The sequence below is a fragment of the Salmo salar genome, chromosome ssa16 (assembly GCF_905237065.1).
Source record: "Salmo salar chromosome ssa16, Ssal_v3.1, whole genome shotgun sequence".
Lineage (NCBI taxonomy): Eukaryota > Metazoa > Chordata > Actinopteri > Salmoniformes > Salmonidae > Salmo > Salmo salar.
Genome location: NC_059457.1, coordinates 84,344,129 through 84,369,086, shown reverse-complemented (window position 1 = coordinate 84,369,086; position 24,958 = coordinate 84,344,129). Strand labels below are relative to the sequence as shown.

Sequence of the window (24,958 nt, the reverse complement as noted above, 5' to 3'; positions counted from 1 at the left end):
GTCCTGTTCTGTTCCCTTCATACTACACTGGAGCAGGTTCTGTTCCCTTAATACTACACTGGAGCTGGTCCTGTTCTGTTCCCTTCATACTACACTGGAGCAGGTCCTGTTCTCTTCCGTTCATACTACACTGGAGCAGGTCCTGTTCTGTTCTCTTCATACTACACTGGAGCAGGTCCTGTTCTCTTTATACTACACTGGAGCAGGTCCTGTTCTGTTCCCTTCATACTACACTGGAGCAGGTTCTGTTCCCTTCATACTACACTGGAGCAGGTCCTGTTCTCTTCCCTTCATACTACACTGGAGCAGGTCCTGTTCTGTTCTCTTCATACTACACTGGAGCAGGTCCTGTTCTCTTCATACTACACTGGAGCAGGTCCTGTTCTCTTCATACTACACTGGAGCAGGTCCTGTTCCCTTCATACTACACTGGAGCAGGTCCTGTTCTCTTCATATTACACTGGAGCAGGTCCTGTTCTCTTCCCTTCATACTACACTGGAGCAGGTCCTGTTCTGTTCTCTTCATACTACACTGGAGCAGGTCCTGTTCCCTTCATACTACACTGGAGCAGGTCCTGTTCTCTTCATACTACACTGGAGCAGGTCCTGTTCCCTTCATACTACACTGGAGCAGGTCCTGTTCCTCCTTCATACTACTCTGGAGCAGGTCCTGTTCTTCCTTCATACTACACTGGAGCAGGTCCTGTTCTCTTCATACTATACTGGAGCAGGTCCTGTTCCCTTCATACTACACTGGAGCAGGTCCTGTTCTCTTCCGTTCATACTACACTGGAGCAGGTCCTGTTCTGTTCTCTTCATACTACACTGGAGCAGGTCCTGTTCTCTTTAAACCACTTCTGGAGCAGGTCCTGTTCTGTTCCCTTCATACTACACTGGAGCAGGTTCTGTTCCCTTCATACTACACTGGAGCAGGTCCTGTTCTCTTCCCTTCATACTACACTGGAGCAGGTCCTGTTCTGTTCTCTTCATACTACACTGGAGCAGGTCCTGTTCTCTTCATACTACACTGGAGCAGGTCCTGTTCCCTTCATACTACTCTGGAGCAGGTCCTGTTCCCTTCATACTACACTGGAGCAGGTCCTGTTCTCTTCATACTATACTGGAGCAGGTCCTGTTCTCTTCATACTACACTGGAGCAGGTTCTGTTCTCTTCATACTACACTGCATGCTGGAGCAGGTTCTATTCTGTTTCCTTCATACTACACTGGAGCAGGTTCCGTTCTGTTCCCTTCATACTACACTGGAGCAGGTTCTGTTCTGTTCCCTTCATACTACACTAGACCAGGTTCTGTTCTGTTATCTTCATACTACACTGGAGCAGGTTCTGTTCCCCTCATACTACACTGCATGCTGAAGCAGGTGCTGTTCTGTTCCCTTCATACTACACTGGAGCAGGTTCTGTTCCCTTCATACTTCACTGGAGCAGGTTCTGTTCCCTTCATACTACACTGGAGCAGGTCCTGTTCTCTTCATACTACACTGCATGATGGAGCAGGTTCTGTTCTGTTCTCTTCATACTACACTGCATGCTGGAGCATGTCCTGTTCTGTTCTCTTCATACTACATTGGAGCAGGTCCTGTTCTGTTCCCTTCATACTACACTGGAGCAGGTCCTGTTCTGTTCTCTTCATACTACATTGGAGCAGGTCCTGTTCTGTTCCCTTCATACTACACTGGAGCAGGTCCTGTTCTCTTCATACTACACTGGAGCAGGTTCTGTTCCCTTCATACTACACTGGAGCAGGTCCCGTTCCCTTCATACTACACTGGAGCAGGTCCTGTTCTGTTATCTTCATACTACACTGGAGCAGGTCCTGTTCTGTTCTCTTCATACTACATTGGAGCAGGTTCTGTTCCCTTCATACTACACTGGAGCAGGTCCCGTTCCCTTCATACTACACTGGAGCAGGTCCTGTTCTGTTATCTTCATACTACACTGGAGCAGGTTCTGTTCTGTTCCCTTCATACTATACTGGAGCAGGTTCTGTTCTGTTCATACTACATTGGAGCAGGTTCTGTTCTGTTCATACTACACTGGAGCAGGTTCTGTTCTCTTCCCTTCATACTACACTGGAGCTGGTTCTGTTCTGTTCCCTTCATACTACACTGGAGCAGGTTCTGTTCTCTTCCCTTCATACTACACTGGAGCTGGTTCTGTTCTGTTCCCTTCATACTACACTGGAGCAGGTTCTGTTCTGTTCATAATACACTGGAGCAGGTCCTGTTCTCTTCCCTTCATACTACACTGGAGCTGGTTCTGTTCTGTTCCCTTCATACTACACTGGAGCAGGTTCTGTTCTGTTCATACTTCATTGGAGCAGGTCCTCCACTGTAGGCCCCAACCATCATCACCATACCACAGTCAACCAGGACAACAGTTGTTCAGCCCAGATCTGTTTGGGTTTTATCCATGTGGTTCATTGTATTACTGCATGTGTATTGTCTTACCCTCAGAGGTCAGTGTTGAAGTATTGTAGTTGAGAAAACACCATTCTCCTCCATACCTTGACTTAGATTTTACATGAAAGACACTCCAGACATTATATATATATATGGTGGACAAGTAGAGAATCCTGAAGATGAATGGTTGAGCTCCTTTAGTTGACTGTGTGTGTGTGTGTGTGTGTGTGTGTGTGTGTGTGTGTGTGTGTGTGTGTGTGTGTGTGTGTGTGTGTGTGTGTGTGTGTGTGTGTGTGTGTGTGTGTGTGTGTGTGTGTGTGTGTGTGTGTGTGTGTGTGTGTGTGTGTTCAGGTGGTGGCCACAGAGCAGGACATCCCTCCCCTGTCTGCAGCAGACTCAGAGAAGGGAGTGTACAGCCTGGAGAAGAGCCTGGCAGACTACATGCTGTCTGCTGTCATGTCTCTGCCTCGCTCAGACCAGGAGAAGAAGGTACATGACTGTAGACTACACCATGACCCTCTATAGCTATTATACTGTTTCCCCAGTATAGTATGGTTTCATTACTGTAGACTACACCATGACCCTCTATACCTATTATACTGTTTCCCCAGTATAGTATGGTTTCATTACTGTAGACTACACCATGACCCTCTATACCTATTATACTGTTTCCCCAGTATAGTATGGTTTCATTACTGTAGACTACACCATGACCCTCTATACCTATTATACTGTTTCCCCAGTATAGTATGGTTTCATTACTGTAGACTACACCATGACCCTCTATACCTATTATACTGTTTCCCCAGTATAGTATGGTTTCATTACTGTAGACTACACCATGACCCTCTATACCTATTATACTGTTTCCCCAGTATAGTATGGTTTCATTACTGTAGACTACACCATGACCCTCTATACCTATTATACTGTTTCCCCAGTATAGTATGGTTTCATTACTGTAGACTACACCATGACCCTCTATACCTATTATACTGTTTCCCCAGTATAGTATGGTTTCATTTCCCCAGTATAGAATGGTTTCATTACTGTACCATACAATGTACCTGCAATCTGTTACTGTGTATTTGGTCATTCTCTACCATAAAATTGACTTGAGTTGAGGCTAATATTTTCAGTACAGAGATTTTACACTGAATATACAAAACATTAAGAACACCTGCTCTTTCCATGACAAAGACTGACCAGGTGAATCAAGGTGAAAGCTTTGATCCCTTATTGATGTCACTTGTTAAAGCGACTTCAATCAGTATAGTGTTCCTAATGATTTGTCCAATCAATGTATAGACCTGCATAACATAGAGTATGATGTATTTATTGGTAGAGGTTGAGGGAGACGTTTGGTGCTGTGGAGAACACCCAGCAGAAGACTGAACACCAGAGACCTCTACTGATCAACTGTCATGACGAGAGAGCCCTGAGACTGCACCACCTGCCTGTGAGAGACACACACACACACACACACACACACACACACACACACACACACACACACACACACACACACACACACACACACACATACTCTCTAATTAGCAGCAGCTGTATCCTCCAGGTACGGTCTATGAGGGATGTATTGTATTATGCCAGGTCCATAACAGCTTTGATGCGGTGAAGACAGAGACGGAGATGATGAGAAACACTCCGGTGTGGAATCTTCTCCGCTCCGTCCGCCCCCTGAGTGGAAATAGAACCAGACCGGCCCGCATCCAGGAGCTCACACACTACTGCACTGACGGTGAGGAGAGAACACACACACACACACACACACACACACACACACACACAGACACACTTACACACAGACATGCACACACACACACACACACACACACACACACACACACACACACACACACACACACACACACACAGCCATGCACACACACACACACACACACACAGCCATGCACACACACACACACACTCACCACACCACACACACACACACACACACACACACACACACACACACACACACACACACACACACACACACACACACACACACACACATCACATCACACCACATACTCACACACAGCCACACACCACACACACACACACATGCATTTACAAAACACATACACACACACACCACACAGACACACACACTCAGTCACAGCTCTCTGCGTTTTTTATAGCCTATGGAATTTTATGCAGACCAATTTAGCGTGATAGCCAGATTGCATTGTGGCTCAGGTGTGCTGAATAGTGTTATTATTGCAGCCCATCCTGTATTTAGTCAAGGTAATTACAAAGCACAGTCCCATTAAAGACCGACAGATGGTGGGATGCTGTTATATTATCACCCTGGCTGGTTGGTTCTGGGCTGGGGATGAGACGACCCACTGGGCACAGACGTCAATTCAACGTCTATTCCACCATGTGTAAACAACGTTGAGTCAACCAGTGTGTGCTGGTGGGATGAATACATTCTCCATGATGTTAGAGAGAGGAGACGGGGAGTTAGACTGAAGAAATAGTCTGGGAGAGTCTGAGCTGTGGGCTACTTTATAAGGAAGGAGAGGTTCCATACTGTACTATCACTACCAATGTGGTGCTCTGTTAGATCAGCAGAGTGAAATGCTGAATTCCAGATAGACCCCTACCTCCTATTCTAGGCATTCCTGAAGATCTGAAGAATCTGATAGGTTTAAAATATATGGTAATTACTTCCCCTTCCCCTAGACTGAATCAAGTTTTCAACATATCTCTCTATACCATATAGCTGTATACAGTTGAAGTCGGAAGTTTACATTCACTTAAGTTGGAGTCATTAAAACTCGTTTTTCAACCACTCCACAAATTTCTTGTTAACAAACTATAGTTTTGGCAAGTCGGTTAGGACATCTACTTTGTGCATGACACAAGTAATTTTTCCAACAATTGTTTACAGACAGATTATTTCACTTATTATTCACTGTATCACAATTCCAGTGGGTCAGAAGTTTACATACAATAAGTTGACTGTGCCTTTAAACAGCTTGGAACCTTCCAGTAAATTATGTCATGGCTTTAGAAGCTTCTGATAGGCTAATTGACATAATTTGAGTCAATTGGAGGTATACCTGTGGATGAATTTCAAGGCCTACCTTCAAACTCAGTGCCTCTTTACATCATGGGAAAATCAAAAGAAATCAGCCAAGACCTCAGAAAAAAAAAGTGAGACCTCCACAAGTCTGGTTCATCCTTGGGAGCAATTTCCAAACGCCTGAAGGTACCATGTTCATCTGTATAAACAATAGTACGCAAGTATAAACACCATGGGACGACGCAGCTGTCATACCGCTCAGGAAGGAGACGTGTTCTGTCTCCTAGAGATGAACGTACTTTGGTGTGAAAAGTGCAAATCAATCCCAGAACAACAGCAAATGACCTTGTGAAGATGCTGGAGGAAACAGGTACAAAAGTATCTATATCCACAGTAAAACGAGTCCTATATCGACATAACCTGAAAGGCCGCTCAGCAAGGAAGAAGCCACTGCTCCAAAACCGCCATAAAAAAGCCAGACTACGATTTGCAACTGCACATGGGGACAAAGATCGTACTTTTTGGAGAAATGTCCTCTGGTCTGATGAAACAACAATAGAACTGTTTGGCCATAATGACCATTGTTATGTTTGGAGGAAAAAGGGGGAGGCTTGCAAGCCGATGAACACCATCCCAACCGTGAAGCACGGGGGTGGCAGCATCATGTTGTGGGGGTGCTTTGCTGCAGGAGGGACTGGTGCACTTCATAAAATAGATGGCATCATGAGGGAGGAAAATTATGTGGATATATTGAAGCAACATCTCAAGACATCAGTCAGGAAGTTAAAGCTTGCAAAATGGCTTAAGGACAACAAAGTCAAGGTATTGGAGTGGCCATCACAAAGCCTTGACCTCAATCCTATAGAAAATTTGTGGGCAGAACTGAGAAAGCGTGTGCGAGCAAGGAGGCCTACAAACCTGACTCAGTTACACCAGCTCTGTCAGGAGGAATGGGCCACAATTCACCCAACTTATTGTGGGAAGCTTGTGGAAGGCTACCCGAAACATTTGACCCAAGTTAAACAATTTAAAGGCAATGCTACCAAATACTAATTGAGTGTATGTACACTTCTGACCCACTGTGAATGTGATGAAAGAAATAAAAGCTGAAATAAATCATTCTCGCTACTCTTATTCTGACATTTCACATTCTTAAAATAAAGTGGTGATCCAAACTGACCTAAGACAGGATATTTGCTAGGATTAAATGTCAGGAATTGTGAAAAACTGAGTTTAAATGTATTTGGCTAAGGTGTATGTAAACTTCCGACTTCAACTGTACCTATCTATATAGCTCTATGCCTATCCATATAGCCTATCCATATAGCTCTATACCTATCCATATAGCTCTATACTCATCCATATAGCTCTATACCTATCCATATAGCTCTATACCATCCATATAACTCTATACCATCCATATAGCTCTATACCTATCCATATAGCTCTATACCTATCCATATAGCTCTATACCATCCATATAGCTCTATACTCATCCATATAGCTCTATACCTATCCATATAGCTCTATACTCATCCATATAGCTCTATACCTATCCATATAGCTCTATACTCATCCATATAGCTCTATACCTATCCATATAGCTCTATACCTATCCATATAGCTCTATACCATCCATATAGCTCTATACTCATCCATATAGCTCTATACTCATCCATATAGCTCTATACCATCCATATAGTTTTATACATATAGTTCTATACCATCCATATAGCTCTATACTCATCCATATTGCTCTATACTCATCCATATAGCTCTATACCTATCCATATAGCTCTATACTCATCCATATTGCTCTATACTCATCCATATAGCTCTATACCATCCATATAGTTTTATACATATAGTTCTATACCATCCATATAGCTCTATACCATATAGCGCTATACCATCTATATAGCTCTATACCTATCCATATAAAAAAATATATATTGTACCTTTATTTAACTCTGCAAGTCAGTTAAGAACAAATTCTTATTTTCAATGACGGCCTAGGAACAGTGGGATAACTGTTCTGTTCAGGGGCAGAACGACAGATTTGACCTTGTCAGCTTGTGGATTCGATCTTGCAACCTTTAAGTCCAACGCTCTAACCACTAGGCTACCTGCCGCCCCATATAGCTCTATACTGTACCTATCCATATAGCTCTATACCTATCCATATAGCTCTATACCTATCCATATAGCTCTATACCATGTAGCTCTATACCTATCCATAAAGCTCTATACCATATAGCTCTATACCTATCAGAATGCATCAGATCTACTAAAGTGACTAAAGTGATGAGGGATTAGGGATGAGGGAGGAGGGACTAGGGATGAGGGAGGAGGGTCTAGTGATGAGGGACGTGGGAGGAGGGATGAGGGAGGAGGGACTAGGGAGGAGGGGGAGGGTCTAGTGATGAGGGACGTGGGAGGAGGGACTAGGGATGAGGGAGGAGGGACTAGGGAGGAGGGACTAGGGGTTGATTTGGGATTCAGCATAAGTGTGTGGTGTTCTGCAGTGGAGGCTTCTGAGGGGAGCACGGCTCATAATAATGGCTGGAACGAAGCAAATGGAATTCCACCTATTATGCTCCAGCCATTACCACGAGCCCGTCCTCCCCAATTAAATTGCCACCAACCTCCTGTGTTGTTCTGATGGGTGTCTACAGAGTCTCTGAGCTGGCCAGAGGTGGAGAGAGTGGTCAGACAGTTTGTGTTTGAGAGCATGCCCCTGACCCAGCTGGAGGAGGGGAGTCTACTGACCTCTGCTGGTTCCCCTCAACCTACCTGCCTGCCCTGGGACGACCCTGTCTGCTTCGCCAAGAACTACCTCAGACACATCAACAAGACACAAGGTACAGACCTTCTATGAACTCTGACACTAGGGATGTTAACGCTTAACCGTTAATCGATTAGCTGCCGAAAATACATTTGACCGGTCATGCTTATCGGTCTATAGGTTCATTTGCATAATTTAGTGGAATTGAATTGCCGCTTGTCTATTTTCATTAGTTGTCATGCATCTTATTTATCACAGGCGCACAGCATACAGAGACTAGTTTGAGGAGATGAATATCCTACCACCTGTAGACAGCAGCAGAGTAGCTCCTCAAAAAGCCTGTAGGTTACTGAAGTGAAATCTGCTGTTGGAAGCCCAGTCATTACGCAACAAATAACCATTTTAAATGTAATCGCGTGTTAAAAACTTTGGTGGCATCTATTAAAAAAAAAAGAGGAATGTGACACATATTGGTCTGAATCCAGACTAGTCTACTACCAGATGTGTTGGTCTGAATCCAGACTAGTCTACTACCAGATGTGTTGGTCTGAATCCAGACTAGTCTACTACCAGGTGTGTTGGTCTGAATCCAGACTAGTCTACTACCAGATGTGTTGGTCTGAATCCAGACTAGTCTACTACCAGGTGTGTTGGTCTGAATCCAGACTAGTCTACTACCAGATCTGTTGGTCTGAATCCAGACTAGCCTACTACCAGATGTGTTGGTCTGATCCAGACTAGTCTACTACCAGGTGTGTTGGTCTGAATCCAGACTAGTCTACTACCAGGTGTGTTGGTCTGAATCCAGACTAGTCTACTACCAGATCTGGTGGTCTGAATCCAGACTAGTCTACTACCAGATCTGTTGGTCTGAATCCAGACTAGCCTACTACCAGATGTGTTGGTCTGATCCAGACTAGTCTACTACCAGGTGTGTTGGTCTGAATCCAGACTAGTCTACTACCAGGTGTGTTGGTCTGAATCCAGACTAGTCTACTACCAGATCTGTTGGTCTGAATCCAGACTAGTCTACTACCAGGTGTGTTGGTCTGAATCCAGACTAGTCTACTACCAGATCTGTTGGTCTGAATCCAGACTAGTCTACTACCAGATCTGTTGGTCTGAATCCAGACTAGTCTACTACCAGATCGGTTGGTCTGAATCCAGACTAGTCTACTACCAGGTGTGTTGGTCTGAATCCAGACTAGTCTACTACCAGATGTGTTGGTCTGAATCCAGACTAGTCTACTACCAGATGTGTTGGTCTGAATCCAGACTAGTCCACTACCAGATGTGTTGGTCTGAATCCAGACTAGTCTACTACCAGATGTGTTGGTCTGAATCCAGACTAGTCTACTACCAGATGTGGTGGTCTGATAGCAATAGAGTTATCAAGACAACACCAACAGATCTGCAACTAGGCTGTTATTGATGATCTAATATATCTCATTGTTCCTCTCTTTGTATCTTTGACGTAATAACTAATGAAACATGTTTCCTCTACAGTTAAAGCGTTCCACCACCAGGATGAATCAGAGGAGAGTTTGTCTGATGTAGTAGATGTGACTGAAATCCAGAGAAGCCGGATGCGATCGCTCAGTGACTGGCACTATACTGAGCACCACAATGCCAATGTCTTTCCCCAGGTCAACATGAATCAATACTCACATTTATTGTAGCTATTTGCCTTGTGATTTCTGGCTCCTTTTTGCGACCATGTGTGATCATTAGGGAACACAGAGAGTAGGGAAACAACCACAACATGATCTTGTTGTCTTGCTGTAGATCCTCCAGTCTGCCTCTCAGTCCTACCGCTGCATGGACACCTTCTGTGGTAGTCTGGACAACACCCTGTTCATCGTCTGTCACAATCCCATGAGCCCTCAACGCCAGTGCAAGGAATTATGGGACATGGCCCTCCACACCAACGTCAGGTTCAGGTACAGCTGTTAAAAACAATATATCAGTTGTTTAACAGTTGGATATATATTTTCTTCAAACCCATTTTGTTGATTTATTTTTGTGTTACAAAACGATAAAAGCACAGAGTACATTAGACTCTGGGTACTGTTTAGGATTGTATTTATTAAAGTCTGAACGCTTTCCACCGTTCCCTCTCTGTCGTCAGGAAGTACCTTGAGCACGTGGCGAACTCTATATCTGACTGGACCAAGGAGGAGGAGGTGAAGTGGCTAGCTCTGCAGGCCAAGAGAGAGGCAGAGAAGCTGAGAGTGCCCACCCCGTCTGACTCCTCAGAGAAAGGCAGGACAGAGTCGGCTAAGGGCACCAAGAAGGGCACTGTCTCACCAAAACACACTGCAAGTAAGGAAGCCAAATATCAGTCAAAACAGGCTGAAATCCATTGGTATAACATAAATACTCATTAACGTGGATACATAAATGAGGATAGAGTAAAAACATTAAAGCACTCAGAGTAGTAGTCACAGTGCTACTGTGATGTAAACGTTGTGTCCCTGTGTACCTGAAGCCTCCCAAGCCAAGTCTCCTATCCAAGAGGAAGGTCCTCCAGACCAGTACATCAGAGAAGACTCGCTCAAAGTAACGGACTCTGTCTTGCTGTCTTCCACCCCGTTTTATAGTGTGATTCATGATTTTTATCAGTATCTTTAATACATTCTGATAGAATGATTCTATCTGTGATGTTCTGTACAAACTCATCTCTCTCCAGGCGTGGAAGATGGAGCAGGACAGACAGAAGGAGGAGGAACAGGTGAAGAAAGCTAAGAAAGATAAAGGAGGGAAGGGAGCGGAGCGCGCCGACTCGTCCAAGGAGAACAAGAAAACAACCCCCTCCAGCACTAAGAAGAGCAGGGAGGACGTGAGCAAGACCCCTGACCTGGCTGTGGGGACCCCTGGAGAACAGAGAGCAAAGCAGTCGCCCACCGACGTCTTCACTGTGAGTCTATAAACACACTTTAAAGGCAAAATATGGCATTCCACCTTCATAATGAGATCATTCTGTGGTTGTAAACTGGAGATATGGTGATATAGTCCCAGCAGATACTAGATAGATCATGATTTACTGTGCTGTTATGGCATAGTGCCTTTCATCCAAAAGGTATCTGCTGCAACAATATCAACAGAATGCTGACCTTTAAAAAAAAATTAAATACTGTGTGTGTGTGTGTGTGTGTGTGTGTGTGTGTGTGTGTGTGTGTGTGTGTGTGTGTGTGTGTGTGTGTGTGTGTGTGTGTGTGCGTGTGCATGTGTGCGTGTGTGCGTGTGTGTGTCTGTCTGTGTGTGAAGGGATTCACTGGCTACAGCATGGAGGGGCAGCTGATCCAGGTCTCAGGCCAGGTCCACTCCCTATACCCCTCTGACGGAGGCCACATCCAGGTGGAGACCATCCACTTTGTCCAGGGTGAACACACATACACCACTATTACGATACACACTTTCGCTCTCTTTTATTCACACGTTGATTCTCTAAGGCTATGTTTACACAGGCAGCCCAATTCTGATCTTCTGTTCCCCACTAATTGGTCTTTTGACCAATCAGATCAGCTCTGAAAAAGATCTGATGTGAAAAGATCTGATGTGATTGGTCAAAAGACCAATTAGTGTATAAAAAAAATCTGAATTGGGCTGCCTGTGTAAACATAGCCGATGTTCTGTTTCCAGGGTCGACGCTCATCAAGGTGTGTGTGATGAAGGACAAGCATCATTTCTACAACCACATCACCCAGCCAAACAGACACCAGGAGGAGAGCCCAAAGTACGCGGTCCCCATGGAGACACAGAGTCCCACCAATAAGAGTGTTTGGCTGGGCTCCTTCTCAGCTGTGCTGGACAGCGGCATCCACCTCTCCTACAGCCACTACGGCCCAACAGGGGAGCAGGGTGAACACCTTACACTGATGCTGTCTGTTTCTCTGTCATTAAACCACTTGGTGTACTGTTTCTGTTATGGGGACCTAGTATGGTCCCTATGTTGTGTGTGGTGATGTCTAGCTTTAAGGTGACTACGGTAACAGTCTGGTTGTTGACGTGTCTGTAGGTGAGATGTTGTGTGTGGTGATGTCTAGCTTTAAGGTGACTACGGTAACAGTCTGGTTGTTGACGTGTCTGTAGGTGAGATGTTGTGATGTGGTGATGTCTAGCTTTAAGGTGACTACGGTAACAGTCTGGTTGTTGACGTGTCTGTAGGTGAGATGTTGTGTGTGGTGATGTCTAGCTTTAAGGTGACTACGGTAACAGTCTGGTTGTTGACGTGTCTGTAGGTGAGATGTTGTGTGTGGTGATGTCTAGCTTTAAGGTGACTACGGTAACAGTCTGGTTGTTGACGTGTCTGTAGGTGAGATGTTGTGTGTGGTGATGTCTAGCTTTAAGGTGACTACGGTAACAGTCTGGTTGTTGACGTGTCTGTAGGTGAGATGTTGTGTGTGGTGATGTCTAGCTTTAAGGTGACTACGGTAACAGTCTGGTTGTTGACGTGTCTGTAGGTGAGATGTTGTGTGTGGTGATGTCTAGCTTTAAGGTGACTACGGTAACAGTCTGGTTGTTGACGTGTCTGTAGGTGAGATGTTGTGTGTGGTGATGTCTAGCTTTAAGGTGACTACGGTAACAGTCTGGTTGTTGACGTGTCTGTAGGTGAGATGTTGTGTGTGGTGATGTCTAGCTTTAAGGTGACTACGGTAACAGTCTGGTTGTTGACGTGTCTGTAGGTGAGATGTTGTGTGTGGTGATGTCTAGCTTTAAGGTGACTACGGTAACAGTCTGGTTGTTGACGTGTCTGTAGGTGAGATGTTGTGTGTGGTGATGTCTAGCTTTAAGGTGACTACGGTAACAGTCTGGTTGTTGACGTGTCTGTAGGTGAGATGTTGTGTGTGGTGATGTCTAGCTTTAAGGTGACTACGGTAACAGTCTGGTTGTTGACGTGTCTGTAGGTGAGATGTTGTGTGTGGTGATGTCTAGCTTTAAGGTGACTACGGTAACAGTCTGGTTGTTGACGTGTCTGTAGGTGAGATGTTGTGTGTGGTGATGTCTAGCTTTAAGGTGACTACGGTAACAGTCTGGTTGTTGACGTGTCTGTAGGTGAGATGTTGTGTGTGGTGATGTCTAGCTTTAAGGTGACTACGGTAACAGTCTGGTTGTTGACGTGTCTGTAGGTGAGATGTTGTGTGTGGTGATGTCTAGCTTTAAGGTGACTACGGTAACAGTCTGGTTGTTGACGTGTCTGTAGGTGAGATGTTGTGTGTGGTGATGTCTAGCTTTAAGGTGACTACGGTAACAGTCTGGTTGTTGACGTGTCTGTAGGTGAGATGTTGTGTGTGGTGATGTCTAGCTTTAAGGTGACTACGGTAACAGTCTGGTTGTTGACGTGTCTGTAGGTGAGATGTTGTGTGTGGTGATGTCTAGCTTTAAGGTGACTACGGTAACAGTCTGGTTGTTGACGTGTCTGTAGGTGAGATGTTGTGTGTGGTGATGTCTAGCTTTAAGGTGACTACGGTAACAGTCTGGTTGTTGACGTGTCTGTAGGTGAGATGTTGTGTGTGGTGATGTCTAGCTTTAAGGTGACTACGGTAACAGTCTGGTTGTTGACGTGTCTGTAGGTGAGATGTTGTGTGTGGTGATGTCTAGCTTTAAGGTGACTACGGTAACAGTCTGGTTGTTGACGTGTCTGTAGGTGAGATGTTGTGTGTGGTGATGTCTAGCTTTAAGGTGACTACGGTAACAGTCTGGTTGTTGACGTGTCTGTAGGTGAGATGTTGTGTGTGGTGATGTCTAGCTTTAAGGTGACTACGGTAACAGTCTGGTTGTTGACGTGTCTGTAGGTGAGATGTTGTGTGTGGTGATGTCTAGCTTTAAGGTGACTACGGTAACAGTCTGGTTGTTGACGTGTCTGTAGGTGAGATGTTGTGTGTGGTGATGTCTAGCTTTAAGGTGACTACGGTAACAGTCTGGTTGTTGACGTGTCTGTAGGTGAGATGTTGTGTGTGGTGATGTCTAGCTTTAAGGTGACTACGGTAACAGTCTGGTTGTTGACGTGTCTGTAGGTGAGATGTTGTGTGTGGTGATGTCTAGCTTTAAGGTGACTACGGTAACAGTCTGGTTGTTGACGTGTCTGTAGGTGAGATGTTGTGTGTGGTGATGTCTAGCTTTAAGGTGACTACGGTAACAGTCTGGTTGTTGACGTGTCTGTAGGTGAGATGTTGTGTGTGGTGATGTCTAGCTTTAAGGTGACTACGGTAACAGTCTGGTTGTTGACGTGTCTGTAGGTGAGATGTTGTGTGTGGTGATGTCTAGCTTTAAGGTGACTACGGTAACAGTCTGGTTGTTGACGTGTCTGTAGGTGAGATGTTGTGTGTGGTGATGTCTAGCTTTAAGGTGACTACGGTAACAGTCTGGTTGTTGACGTGTCTGTAGGTGAGATGTTGTGTGTGGTGATGTCTAGCTTTAAGGTGACTACGGTAACAGTCTGGTTGTTGACGTGTCTGTAGGTGAGATGTTGTGTGTGGTGATGTCTAGCTTTAAGGTGACTACGGTAACAGTCTGGTTGTTGACGTGTCTGTAGGTGAGATGTTGTGTGTGGTGATGTCTAGCTTTAAGGTGACTACGGTAACAGTCTGGTTGTTGACGTGTCTGTAGGTGAGATGTTGTGTGTGGTGATGTCTAGCTTTAAGGTGACTACGGTAACAGTCTGGTTGTTGACGTGTCTGTAGGTGAGATGTTGTGTGTGGTGATGTCTAGCTTTAAGGTGACTACGGTAACAGTCTGGTTGTTGACGTGTCTGTAGGTGAGATGTTGTGTGTGGTGATGTCTAGCTTTAAGGTGACTACGGTAACAGTCTGGTTGTTGACGTGTCTGTAGGTGAGATGTTGTGTGTGGTGATGTCTAGCTTTAAGGTGACTACGGTAACAGTCTGGTTGTTGACGTGTCTGTAGGTGAGATGTTGTGATGTGGTGATGTCTAGCTTTAAGGTGACTACGGTAACAGTCTGGTTGTTGACGTGTCTGTAGGTGAGATGTTGTGTGTGGTGATGTCTAGCTTTAAGGTGACTACGGTAACAGTCTGGTTGTTGACGTGTCTGTAGGTGAGATGTTGTGTGTGGTGATGTCTAGCTTTAAGGTGACTACGGTAACAGTCTGGTTGTTGACGTGTCTGTAGGTGAGATGTTGTGTGTGGTGATGTCTAGCTTTAAAGTGACTACGGTAACAGTCTGGTTGTTGACGTGTCTGTAGGTGAGATGTTGTGTGTGGTGATGTCTAGCTTTAAGGTGACTACGGTAACAGTCTGGTTGTTGACGTGTCTGTAGGTGAGATGTTGTGTGTGGTGATGTCTAGCTTTAAGGTGACTACGGTAACAGTCTGGTTGTTGACGTGTCTGTAGGTGAGATGTTGTGTGTGGTGATGTCTAGCTTTAAGGTGACTACGGTAACAGTCTGGTTGTTGACGTGTCTGTAGGTGAGATGTTGTGTGTGGTGATGTCTAGCTTTAAGGTGACTACGGTAACAGTCTGGTTGTTGACGTGTCTGTAGGTGAGATGTTGTGTGTGGTGATGTCTAGCTTTAAGGTGACTACGGTAACAGTCTGGTTGTTGACGTGTCTGTAGGTGAGATGTGATGTGGTGATGTCTAGCTTTAAGGTGACTACGGTAACAGTCTGATTGTTGACGTGTCTGTAGGTGAGATGTTGTGTGTGGTGATGTCTAGCTTTAAGGTGACTACGGTAACAGTCTGGTTGTTGACGTGTCTGTAGGTGAGATGTTGTGTGTGGTGATGTCTAGCTTTAAGGTGACTACAGTAACAGTCTGGTTGTTGACGTGTCTGTAGGTGAGATGTTGTGTGTGGTGATGTCTAGCTTTAAGGTGACTACGGTAACAGTCTGGTTGTTGACGTGTCTGTAGGTGAGATGTTGTGTGTGGTGATGTCTAGCTTTAAGGTGACTACGGTAACAGTCTGGTTGTTGACGTGTCTGTAGGTGAGATGTTGTGTGTGGTGATGTCTAGCTTTAAGGTGACTACGGTAACAGTCTGGTTGTTGACGTGTCTGTAGGTGAGATGTTGTGTGTGGTGATGTCTAGCTTTAAGGTGACTACGGTAACAGTCTGGTTGTTGACGTGTCTGTAGGTGAGATGTTGTGTGTGGTGATGTCTAGCTTTAAGGTGACTACGGTAACAGTCTGGTTGTTGACGTGTCTGTAGGTGAGATGTTGTGTGTGGTAATGTCTAGCTTTAAGGTGACTACGGTAACAGTCTGATTGTTGACGTGTCTGTAGGTGAGATGCAGGCTGTTCAGGACTCTGATCTGGTCATGCCCACAGACTCCAGTCTCCCCCCCGCCCCCTCGACCGTCCTCTCCTCCTCAGTGTCCCGGAAGAAACTCAACTCCTCCCACAGCGCCAAGGGGGCACAGCCGTCCAGAGAGACCAACAAGTCTCCAACACACAGAGAGGAAGAGGAACAGGTGGATCCATACTATGGACCGTCACCAACAGATACATTTAGTTTCCACAGCGTCTGTTCAGTTGTAGTGTTTTGTTGTTGATAATGTTATATCATTGATATCAGTATTACAACGGTATGTTCTCGTCATCTATGTTCTTTCTGTTGACGTACCTGCTGTCTGTTATTCCCCTGCCAGACCAGAGAGTGTGTGGGTCAGGCTGCATTATCTGGCAGTGGTCCGTTCCAGAGACTAAACCTCTCTACCCCCAGTGGTCTGCTGCTGCAGTTCCTCAGTGATGATACAGACGGTCAGTGTGTGTGTGTGTGTGTCCAGACAGTGTGTGTGTGTGTCCAGACAGTGTATGTGTGTGTCCAGACAGTATATGTGTGTGTCCAGACAGTGTATGTGTAACTGTAGTTTTGGTGACTGTAGGCAGTACTCCAGAAGGTGTGTGTGTGTGTCCCCAGACAGTGTATGTGAAACTGTAGTTTTGGTTACTGTAGGCAGTACTCCAGACAGTGTAACTGTAGTTTTGGTTACTGTAGGCAGTACTCCAGACAGTGTATTTGTAACTGTAGTTTTGGTTACTGTAGGCAGTACTCCAGACAGTGTATGTGTAACTGTAGTTTTGGTTACTGTAGGCAGTACTCCAGACAGTGTATGTGTAACTGTAGTTTTGGTTACTGTAGGCAGTACTCCAGACAGTGTATGTGTAACTGTAGTTTTGGTTACTGTAGGCAGTACTCCAGACAGTGTAACTGTAGTTTTGGTTACTGTAGGCAATACTCCAGACAGTGTATTTGTAACTGTAGTTTTGGTTACTGTAGGCAGTACTCCAGACAGTGTATGTGTAACTGTAGTTTTGGTTACTGTAGGCAGTACTCCAGACAGTGTATGTGTAACTGTAGTTTTGGTTACTGTAGGCAGTACTCCAGACAGTGTATTTGTAACTGTAGTTTTGGTTACTGTAGGCAGTACTCCAGACAGTGTATGTGTAACTGTAGTTTTGGTTACTGTAGGCAGTACTCCAGACAGTGTATGTGTAACTGTAGTTTTGGTTACTGTAGGCAGTACTCCAGACAGTGTATGTGTAACTGTAGTTTTGGTTACTGTAGGCAGTACTCCAGGCAGTGTAACTGTAGTTTTGGTTACTGTAGGCAGTACTCCAGACAGTGTATGTGTAACTGTAGTTTTGGTTACTGTAGGCAGTACTCCAGACAGTGTATGTGTAACTGTAGTTTTGGTTACTGTAGGCAGTACTCCAGACAGTGTATGTGTAACTGTAGTTTTGGTTACTGTAGGCAGTACTCCAGACAGTGTATGTGTAACTGTAGTTTTGGTTACTGTAGGCAGTACTCCAGACAGTGTATGTGTAACTGTAGTTTTGGTTACTGTAGGCAGTACTCCAGACAGTGTATGTGTAACTGTAGTTTTGGTTACTGTAGGCAGTACTCCAGACAGTGTATTTGTAACTGTAGTTTTGGTTACTGTAGGCAGTACTCCAGACAGTGTATTTGTAACTGTAGTTTTGGTTACTGTAGGCAGTACTCCAGACAGTGTATGTGTAACTGTAGTTTTGGTTACTGTAGGCAGTACTCCAGACAGTGTATGTGTAACTGTAGTTTTGGTTACTGTAGGCAGTACTCCAGACAGTGTATGTGTAACTGTAGTTTTGGTTACTGTAGGCAGTACTCCAGACAGTGTATGTGTAACTGTAGTTTTGGTTACTGTAGGCAGTACTCCAGACAGTGTATGTGTAACTGTAGTTTTGGTTACTGTAGGCAGTACTCCAGACAGTGTATGTGTAACTGTAGTTTTGGTTACTGTAGGCAGTACTCCAGGCAGTGTAACTGTAGTTTTGGTTACTGTAGGCAGTACTCCAGACAGTGTATGTGTAACTGTAGTTTTGGTTACTGTAGGCAGTACTCCAGACAGTGTATGTGTAACTGTAGTTTTGGTTACTGTAGGCAGTACTCCAGACAGTGTATGTGTAACTGTAGTTTTGGTTACTGTAGGCAGTACTCCAGACAGTGTATGTGTAACTGTAGTTTTGGTTACTGTAGGCAGTACTCCAGACAGTGTATGTGTAACTGTAGTTTTGGTTACTGTAGGCAGTACTCCAGACAGTGTATGTGTAACTGTAGTTTTGGTTACTGTAGGCAGTACTCCAGACAGTGTATTTGTAACTGTAGTTTTGGTTACTGTAGGCAGTACTCCAGACAGTGTATGTGTAACTGTAGTTTTGGTTACTGTAGGCAGTACTCCAGAGGGGCAGTGTCTGTTGGTGAGACAGAGTTTCCCCCTACACTGCAGTGACAGTAGGGAGACTCACCTCACAGACCCATCGTTACACAGTGAGCTGTCTAGGGTCATCACTGGTCAGGGCACCGTGGTCAAGTACATGAGAGACGGATCAACACAGGTACTGGCAAACACAATACACACACACACACACACACACAATATACACACACACAATACACACACACACACACACACACACACACACACACACACACACACACACACACACACACACACACACACACACACACACACACACACACACACACAGCTCTTCCCTGTCTCTGTGTAGGTGCTGTTTGCAGACGGTTCAGTCAGCAGCAGTACAGACTCAGGACCCATCATCTCATCTCCTCCTGAACCCCCTGTTAAGGAGGAAGAGGTAGTGAAGGAGACTCCGATACCAGAGAGAAAAGACAGCAAGGACAAGAAGGGTAGTCACATCTCTAACAAATCATATGGACCTTGATTTAGATCCTTTGGTCTTTTATACAGAACCAGTCAAAACCTACTCATTCCAAGGGTTTTTCTTTATTTTTACTATTTTCTACATTGTAGAATAATAGTGAAGACATCAAAACTATGAAATAACACATATGGAATCATGTAGTAACCAAAAAAGTGTTAAACAGATCAAAATATATTTTCTATTTAAGATTCTTCAAAGTAGCCACCCTTTGCCTTGATGACAGCTTTGCACACTCTTGGCATTCTCTCAACCAGCTTCATGAGGTAGTCACCTGCAATGCATTTCAATTAACAGGTGTGCATTGTTGAAAGTTCATTTGTGGAATTTCTTTCCTTAATGCATTTGAGCCAATCAGTTGTGTTGTGACAAGGTAGGGGTGGTATACAGAACATAGCCCTATTTGGTAAAAGACCAAGTTCATATTATGGCAAGAACAGCTCAACTAAGCAAAGAGAAACGACAGTCCATCATTACTTTAAGACATGAAGGTTAGTCAATACGGAACATTTCAATAACTTTGAAAGTTTCTTCAAGTGCAGTCGCAAAAACCATCAAGCACTATGATGAAACTGGCTCTCATGAGGACCACCACAGGAAAGGAAGACCCTGAGTTACTTCTGCTGTAGGATAAGTTCATTAGAGTTACCAGCCACTACTAAAGGACACCCATAAGAAGAAGAGACTTGCTTGGGCCAAGAAACATGAGCAAGGGACATTCGACCAGCGGAAATCTGTCCTTTGGTCTGAGTCCAAATTTGAGATTTTTGGTTCCAACCGCCGTGTCTTTGTGAGACGTAGAGTAGGTGAACGGATGATCTCCGCATGTGTGGTTCTCACTATGAAGTGTGGAGGAGGAGGTGTGATGGTGTGGGGGTGCTTTGCTGGTGACACTGTCTGTGATTTATTTAGAATTCAAGGCACACTTAACCAGCATGGCTACCACAGCATTCTGCAGCGATACACCATCCCATCTGGTTTGCGTTTAGTGGGACTATCATTTGTCTTTCAACAGGACAATGACCCAAAACACACCTCCAGACAGTGTAAGGGCTATTTGACAAAGGAGAGTGATGGAGTGCTGCATCAGATGACCTGGCCTCCACAATCACCCGACCTCAAACCAATTGAGATGGTTTGGGATGAGTTGGACTGCAGAGTGAAGGAAAAGCAGCCAACAAGTGCTCTGCATATGTGGGAACTCCTTCAAGACTCTTGGAAAATAATTCCTCATGAAGCTGGTTGAGAGAATGCCAAGAGTGTGCAAAGCTGTCATCAAGGCAAAGGGTGGCTACTTTGAAGAATCTAAAATATGAAATATATTTTGATTTGTTTAACACTTTTTTGGTTACTACATGATTCCATATGTGTTATTTCATAGTTTTGATGTCTTCACTATTATTGTACAATAGTAAAAATAAACAAAACCCTGGAAAAGGTCGGTGTGTCCAAACTTTAGGCTGGTACTGTATATTTGATTTGTCTTCCTATTATACTTTTACTGTGTCAGTCTGAAATCTATTGGCTTCACAACCTTTTGTGTTGTTGAGTATCGGTGCTTGAGAAAGACAAAGGGGAGATGAGGAGTTATGTGTGTGTGGGCAGGTAAGCTGGGTTCCAAGCAGAGCCTGGGGGCTGACCAGAGTCAGAGTGACCCAGAGCCCAGGGAGGAGCAGAGGTCGTCAGGCCAGACCCAGGGCAGACAGGGGGTCTGTTGGGTCACCACCAGCCCCTCCGGACACAGAGTGGCCACCATGGGGGACCAGACCACAGACCCTGGCCCGGTCCTGGCCTTCAGAGCCACAGACCCTGTCAGCCAAACTGTGAGCATCCGAACCAGCAACGTGGTTGTTAATAACACATTTTAGTTTTCTCATGACCTTTGCAAAAGTCCCAAATGGTTGACCAGCTGATACTCTGAAGGTGTCAACATTTTGACTTCCTACACATGTGATATGTAAAAGTAGCTCTTCTGCCTTGTCTCTGTGAGCAGGTTGTTATCACGCGGGAGGATAAGGTGATGTCTGTGCTGGACAGAGACGGGACGGTGATCGTCGACCATGCAGACGGAACCAGGATCACTACCCTGTACCAGGAGAGAGAGGCTCTCAGTGGCTGGTCCCAGGGACACATTAACACAGGTACCCAACACCCCTAACCCTAACTCTAACCCTGTACCAGGAGAGAGAGGCTCTCAGTGTCTGGTCCCAGGGACACATTAACACAGGTACCCAACACCCCTAACCCTAACTCTACTACTACTAACTGCTACCTGATCTGATACTGGTCTGATCGGGGTGGCAGGTAGCCTAGTGGTTAGATCCTAGTGGTTAGATCCTAGTGGTTAGATCCTAGTGGTTAGAGCCTAGTGGTTAGAGCCTAGTGGTTAGAGCCTAGTGGTTAGAGCCTAGTTTTTAGAGCCTAGTGGTTAGAGCCTAGTGGTTAGAGCCTAGTGGTTAGAGCCTAGTGGTTAGAGCCTAGTGGTTAGAGCCTAGTGGTTAGAGCCTAGTGGTTAGAGCCTAGTGGTTAGAGCGTTGGACTTGTAACCGAAAGGTTGCAAGATCGAATCCCCGAGCTGACAAAGTATAAATCTGTCATTTTGCCCCTGAACAAGGCAGTTAACCCACTGTTCCTAGACCGTCATTGTAAATAAGAATTTGTTCTTAATTGACTTGCCTAGTTAAATAAAGGTAAAATCATTTTTTTTAAAAATACAGGTTAAAGGCTATACTACTAACTGCTACCTGGTCTGATACAGGTTAAAGGCTATACTACTAACTGCTACCTGGTCTGATACAGGTTAAAGGCTATACTACTAACTGCTACCTGGTCTGATACAGGTTAAAGGCTATACTACTAACTGCTACCTGGTCTGATACAGGTTAAAGGCTATACTACTAACTGCTACCTGGTCTGATACAGGTTAAAGGCTATACTACTAACTGCTACCTGGTCTGATACAGGTTAAAGGCTATACTACTAACTTCTACTTGGTCTGATACAGGTTAAAGGCTATACTACTAACTGCTACCTGGTCTGATACAGGTTAAAGGCTATACTACTAACTGCTACCTGGTCTGATACAGGTTAAAGGCTATACTACTAACTGCTACCTGGTCTGATACAGGTTAAAGGCTATACTACTAACTTCTACTTGGTCTGATACAGGTTAAAGGCTATACTACTAACTGCTACCTGGTCTGATACAGGTTAAAGGCTATACTACTAACTGCTACTTGGTCTGATACAGGTTAAAGGCTATACTACTAACTGCTACCTGGTCTGATACAGGTTAAAGGCTGTACTACTAACTGCTACCTGGTCTGATACATTAGTAGTGTGTGTTACCAGGACAGAGACAACACTGTGTGTAGGAAGGATGGTTCATGGTGTGATAATGTCTACGTCGTGTTACCAGGGGAGAGGTCCAGCAGCAGTGTGTGTAGGAAGGATAGTTCATGGTGTGATAATGTCTACGTCGTGTTACCAGAGGTCCAGCAGCAGTGTGTGTAGGAAGGATAGTTCATGGTGTGATAATGTCTACGTCGTGTTACCAGGGGAGAGGTCCAGCAGCAGTGTGTGTAGGAAGGATGGTTCATGGTGTGATAATGTCTACGTCGTGTTACCAGGGGAGAGGTCCAGCAGCAGTGTGTGTAGGAAGGATGGTTCATGGTGTGATAATGTCTACGTTGTGTTACCAGGGGAGAGGTCCAGCAGCAGTGTGTGTAGGAAGGATGGTTCATGGTGTGATAATGTCTACGTCGTGTTACCAGGGGAGAGGTCCAGCAGCAGTGTGTGTAGGAAGGATGGTTCATGGTGTGATAATGTCTACGTTGTGTTACCAGGGGAGAGGTCCAGCAGCAGTGTGTGTAGGAAGGACAGTTCATGGTGTGATAATGTCTACGTCGTGTTACCAGGGGAGAGGTCCAGCAGCAGTGTGTGTAGGAAGGATGGTTCATGGTGTGATAATGTCTACGTTGTGTTACCAGGGGAGAGGTCCAGCAGCAGTGTGTGTAGGAAGGATGGTTCATGGTGTGATAATGTCTACGTCGTGTTACCAGGGGAGAGGTCCAGCAGCAGTGTCTGTCATAAGGAGAAGGTGGTGATGGTGGAGCGGCTGGGGTTTGCCACGGTAACCATGTTCGGCGAGGACAGGTCCTGCAACGTGTTGTTTGGAGACGGGAGCGTCGTCACCGCCACCTGCAACGGAGCGTATCAAGTAAGAGAAACCGGGGGTGAATGTTAAAAGCCCCTCCTCCATTCCTACCGTTGTCTTCCCACCTCCTTCTCATAGCGTGGAGAGCATCAGAGGAGAAGATCCAAGCTTCCTTTCATGAGTCTACCAAATGACTGTGTTCTGAGGTGCTATATTCATTCTAGGTGACTGTCCGTGTCCCCGTGTGCCCTCTAGGTGTACCCGTCCAGTGTAGGTCTGCTGTTCATCAACCAGGATGGTAGTTGTGTGTACACGTCACACCCTGAACACAGCCCAACCCTGAGCCTGGCCAGCTGGAGTCCCAGAGAGCAGCCAGGCAGCTACAGGATGACTCACACCTCCACCTCAGAGACACTGTGTGAGGTCACAGACCACCACGGGAACCTCTTCCAGGTGGGTCGGCTCTGAACACCTCCCATATGACACCCCTGTTCCCTTCTTATAGCCTGGTCCCACATCTGTTTGTGTTGTCTTGCCATTTGGCTTGACGATGACCATAGGAGTTGGCAAGACAGCACAAACAGATCTGGGACCAGGGCATAAGGCGCTGACCATAACTTGTGCACTATATAAGGAATAGGGTGAGATTCCAGACAGTTTATTTTCCCATCAGGCCAAATATTCAGAGGATTATCGTACAATACACTGAACTCTGCAAGCCCCTGGAATTTTCATTTTGAAAACTTGTTTGACAAAGTGAATTAGGAAACATCACTGTAGGATTCCTAGGGCATGTGTAGGGCATGGTGGAGTTATAGTTACAGTGTATCAAATGGTCCTGTGTGGAGGTGATGAAGGATGGCCAGGCATCAGTGGAGATCTCTGGCCCTCTGGACAGCAGAGTGGAGGAGGAGGAGATGAAGGAGGAGGGAGGGCTTCCAGAAGAGAGAGAGCTGGCCAAGCATCCTATTGGACGTAAAGTCCACATTCCCAGGTAGGCTTCAGTAACTCTGCTCCTCATCTGTACACTGTCACCCCTTTTTCACTCCAATGTCCCCCAGTTAGGCACCTTTTAACCCTTTTAGTGTTCCAGCTGGGCTGAAGCATGATGGGTACTCTCTCATTCTCTATATCCATAATAAACGTCCAGGTTGTTCATGGCCCATGAGGATGGTTCAGGCACAGAGCTGCTGTACTCTCAGACAGTAGAGGAACGTCTGTATGAGGACTACTCTGACCCTGCTGTCGCCCTGCTTAAAGAACCCCTCCCAGACCTACAGGGTAGGAGTCCATTCATTACTCTACCTCCATAGACCTGTGTTTCCTCCTTGTTTACCCATAGACACGTCTGTGGTCTCCTCCCTG

General features: G+C 45.3%; 1 protein-coding gene across 8 annotated transcripts in view; it reads left to right on the top strand.

Moving 5' to 3' along the window:
* spag17 (sperm associated antigen 17) overlaps nt 1–24,958 on the top strand; it is a 46,562-nt gene that overhangs the window by 9,927 nt on the left and 11,677 nt on the right. For 6 of the 8 annotated variants that reach the window (XR_006759861.1, XR_006759860.1, XM_045698268.1 and 3 more), the window contains 21 exons: nt 2,773–2,910; nt 3,767–3,880; nt 4,033–4,180; nt 8,152–8,337; nt 9,768–9,907; nt 10,047–10,201; nt 10,390–10,583; nt 10,750–10,820; nt 10,951–11,178; nt 11,529–11,643; nt 11,904–12,122; nt 16,498–16,685; nt 16,863–16,974; nt 18,923–19,089; nt 19,264–19,405; nt 21,043–21,260; nt 21,431–21,578; nt 23,499–23,656; nt 23,849–24,046; nt 24,442–24,587; nt 24,744–24,874. Coding sequence is in view for 6 of the 8 variants with exons in the window: in XM_045698268.1 (XP_045554224.1) it covers nt 2,773–2,910; nt 3,767–3,880; nt 4,033–4,180; nt 8,152–8,337; nt 9,768–9,907; nt 10,047–10,201; nt 10,390–10,583; nt 10,750–10,820; nt 10,951–11,178; nt 11,529–11,643; nt 11,904–12,122; nt 16,498–16,685; nt 16,863–16,974; nt 18,923–19,089; nt 19,264–19,405; nt 21,043–21,260; nt 21,431–21,578; nt 23,499–23,656; nt 23,849–24,046; nt 24,442–24,587; nt 24,744–24,874 (3,316 nt within the window). In the remaining 2 variants the exon portion in view is untranslated. The remainder of the gene's footprint in view (nt 1–2,772; nt 2,911–3,766; nt 3,881–4,032; nt 4,181–8,151; nt 8,338–9,767; nt 9,908–10,046; nt 10,202–10,389; nt 10,584–10,749; nt 10,821–10,950; nt 11,179–11,528; nt 11,644–11,903; nt 12,123–16,497; nt 16,686–16,862; nt 16,975–18,922; nt 19,090–19,263; nt 19,406–21,042; nt 21,261–21,430; nt 21,579–23,498; nt 23,657–23,848; nt 24,047–24,441; nt 24,588–24,743; nt 24,875–24,958) is intronic. The other 2 variants (XM_045698269.1, XM_045698270.1) reach the window with 2 other exon arrangements.